This window comes from Micromys minutus (genome assembly GCF_963924665.1).
Source record: "Micromys minutus genome assembly, chromosome: 14".
Classification (NCBI taxonomy): domain Eukaryota; kingdom Metazoa; phylum Chordata; class Mammalia; order Rodentia; family Muridae; genus Micromys; species Micromys minutus.
In genome coordinates this window covers 46,690,832-46,694,211 of record NC_137983.1, presented here as the reverse complement: position 1 = coordinate 46,694,211, position 3,380 = coordinate 46,690,832, and the positions used below count along the sequence as shown (strand labels likewise).

Here is a 3,380-nt window from a genome sequence, read left to right as displayed (position 1 = left end):
TTTATGTAAAATTTATTTTAATGTCTGAAAAAACAGTACTGACAAAAATGTATAATTTTAAGCAAAATATGTTTAAAATCTTTACATTTATCTTTGTTTTGCAAAATAAAGTCGTTTAAAAAAAAAAGTTTCTCTGGCCGTGAGGGTCAAGATTCTCAGGGAAGAAGGACTAGGGTCACCTTTAAGAATATCAAAAAGTTGAGTTCCGGCTCAGGGCTACATTCGATGCTAGAGCATCTGTCTTCCGCCCGCCGTGTGGAGGTCCTCGGAGCTTCTGTTTCCGGGTATCATGAAGAAGGACTAAGACAGCACCCGTTTGATACAAAACAAGTTCATGCTTATTAGAGTGTTCATGGGAAAAGTAAATCCCAGTATACACAAGACACTATGGCTGAGCATGGGGCTCACATCACAACTGCTTCGGTGGCGGACGACCAGCCATCCATCTTTGAGGTGGTAGCACAGGACAGTTTAATGACAGCAGTGAGACCTGCTCTTCAGCATGTGGTCAAGGTTCTTGCAGAATCAAATCCTGCACACTGTGGCTTCTTTTGGAGGTGGTTTGATGAAATCTTCACTCTGCTAGACTTTCTGCTCCAGCAGCATTATCTTTCTAGAACTAGTGCCTCATTTTCTGAACACTTTTATGGGTTAAAGCGGATTGTAGCAGGGAGCTCACCACAGCTTCAAAGGCCAACCAGTGCTGGTCTTCCCAAGGAGCACCTCTGGAAATCCGCTGTGTTCCTCGTTCTTCTTCCCTATCTGAAAGTGAAGCTGGAGAAGCTGGCTTCTAGCTTGCGAGAAGAAGACGAGTACTCTATTCACCCCCCTTCTTCTCACTGGAAACGGTTCTACAGAGCCTTCCTGGCTGCCTACCCATTTGTTAACATGGCCTGGGAAGGCTGGTTCCTTACACAACAACTTCGTTACATATTGGGAAAAGCTGAGCATCACTCTCCCCTGCTGAAACTGGCTGGAGTTCGGCTAGGTCGACTGACTGCTCAGGACATACAAGCAATAGAACATAGACTGGCTGAAGCCAGTGCAGTGCAGGAGCCCATTAGAAGCATTGGTGAGAAGATAAAGTCAGCTCTGAAGAAAGCTATGGGAGGTGTTGCCTTATCCCTCTCTACTGGACTTTCTGTGGGTGTATTCTTCCTGCAGTTTCTTGACTGGTGGTACTCTTCTGAGAACCAAGAGACTATCAAATCACTGACTGCTCTGCCCACTCCACCACCACCTGTACACCTAGACTATAACTCTGACTCTCCCCTCTTACCCAAAATGAAAACAGTGTGCCCACTGTGTCGTAAAACTCGGGTCAATGATACGGTTCTTGCTACCTCTGGCTATGTATTCTGTTACCGCTGTGTGTTTAATTATGTGAGGAGTCACCAAGCCTGCCCCATTACAGGGTATCCAACAGAAGTCCAGCATCTAATTAAACTCTACTCTCCAGAGAACTGAAAGAGATTAGTGTATTATCTCGAAGCTCAAGTTCTATACTATAAGTTCATAAGACCGGTTTTAGTATGGCAAACAATGATGCTTCCATGATTTGTAACTACATTAACTTTTAATAGTTATATGGATTTCTTTAAAAGGATATATCCACTTGATCTAACCTTTTGGTTTGCTCTCTACCAAGCTGGTTAAGCAGGAGAATCAGGACTGTAGGTGGTGTGAGGACCAATGTGGAGGTGGGTTATAAAAGACCACCTCCCTTAAGAGTAAGGCTTTTATGGTAGTGTAGTATCAGCACTCTGGAGATGGAGGCAGGATTTTGAGTTCAAGGCCACCAAAGGGAGACTGTCAAAAGTAAATGAAAAAGACTGATTAAGAGGGATAAAATAGTGCAGGAAACCCCAGGTTAGACTTTATAAATCAAGTGGTTCCGGAAACAGGCCTCCTCTTTAGAAAACATTTTCTACTTTTGAAGTATAGGGACATGGACTTACTCTTACAGAAAAACTTAGAAACGCTTTGGAGAAAAGCCCCTTCCTCTGCAGTTTATCAATATTTGAAGATTTCCTTCATGATCCATACCTGTCTTGGGATAGAGCTTGTTTATGGGGAGGAGTCTGGAAATTTCAATATGAATGAAAAGCAGCCAGCAATGGTGAGATGCAGTAAAATACTTACGTAATGTTCCCTGATGCCTACCCAATGAATATCTAATGAGGAGTAAAAGCTTTCTGCTTGCTCTTATGAGTTTGCTCAATTGGCAGTTTGCCCAATTGATATGAATCATGCTAGGTATTATGAAAGTTTCTATGAAACATTTGAGTAAATTTTAACAATACATGATTCTAGGAAAGAATTGTTCTGTGCTGTCATGATTATGTGGAAACTCAAAAGATTACTTCAGGAGTTTAAATAAATTTTTATTCAGATCAAAAAAAAAAAAAAAAGAATATCAAAAAGCTGCTTAAATTCCCTGGTAGTAAATTTAAGATAAGGCCTAATTCAATTAATATCACTTAAGAGTTTCTGAAAAATCATTCAAGGTTTGTAAGTGGCTGATTTTTAATTGAATCTTTTGGGTAATTATGGTTTGATGGCAAAGTTAAAGTCCTAGATTAAAAATAAGGGCTTTGTAATTGAATTTTGTCCTGGGCTATATGGAGCCCATGATCTGTAAATCTATGTGATAAATTAGCATTCTCAAAAGCAAGATGTTTTCTGAAATGCTTTCCTTTTCTTGGCCACCTACAAATCTCTCTTCTGAATCAGTAAGATGGCTGATGAATTGCTATAAAGTTCATTAGGTCCTTGGTGTTTGGCCAAGAAGGGAGTTGCTTCCAAGCCTTGGGGGGTGGTGAGCTGAACCGGGTTTGTTTGTTGTTGGAGTCATAGGGACTCCCAGCCTAAAAGTTTATCTTTTGTCCACTTTTTAGATGAAGCACTTTTGATATTAAGTCGCACAGTTTCCCTGAAGTTCTCAACAAACTCTGTTTTCTAAATATCTGGCAGCCTCTTCCTCCAAGGAGACAGCTGCCTCAGGCCAAGGACCTCCACTGGGCCTATCCTTTAGAGGTGACTTCAGCACTTCAAGGGAGGGGTAAATGCCTTCACAGGGTTCCTTGGAAGCCAGTTTCTTAACTACAAGCTTTTCAGAAACATCTGCAGGTGCTCAGCACCTGCACAGGTAACTTTTCAGGCCCAAAAATATCATAATAATCCTGGATACAATTCCCCACTCTGCTCCATCTTTTTTCATTAATAGTTCCCTCCTGGGGGAACCCTAGGCAGATATCTCCAATAAAATCAAGAAAAAATGTCAATATCCTTTTTCTTTACTCGTTCCTCGTGTCTTGAGGGAATCCTTAAGAATAAGTCATGCTTACTCAGTGCTTGTCCCATAATTGTCCCACTTACTT

General features: G+C 41.3%; 1 protein-coding gene across 1 annotated transcript; it reads left to right on the top strand.

Moving 5' to 3' along the window:
• Positions 1-387: 387 nt before the first annotated feature.
• Positions 388-1,467, top strand: LOC308429864 (peroxisome assembly protein 12-like; the record flags this gene model as incomplete). Its single annotated transcript, XM_080928890.1, has 1 exon — positions 388-1,467. The coding sequence occupies one exon, from the start codon at positions 388-390 to the stop codon at positions 1,465-1,467; it is 1,080 nt and encodes a 359-aa protein (XP_080785016.1).
• Between the last annotated feature and the right edge of the window lie 1,913 nt (positions 1,468-3,380).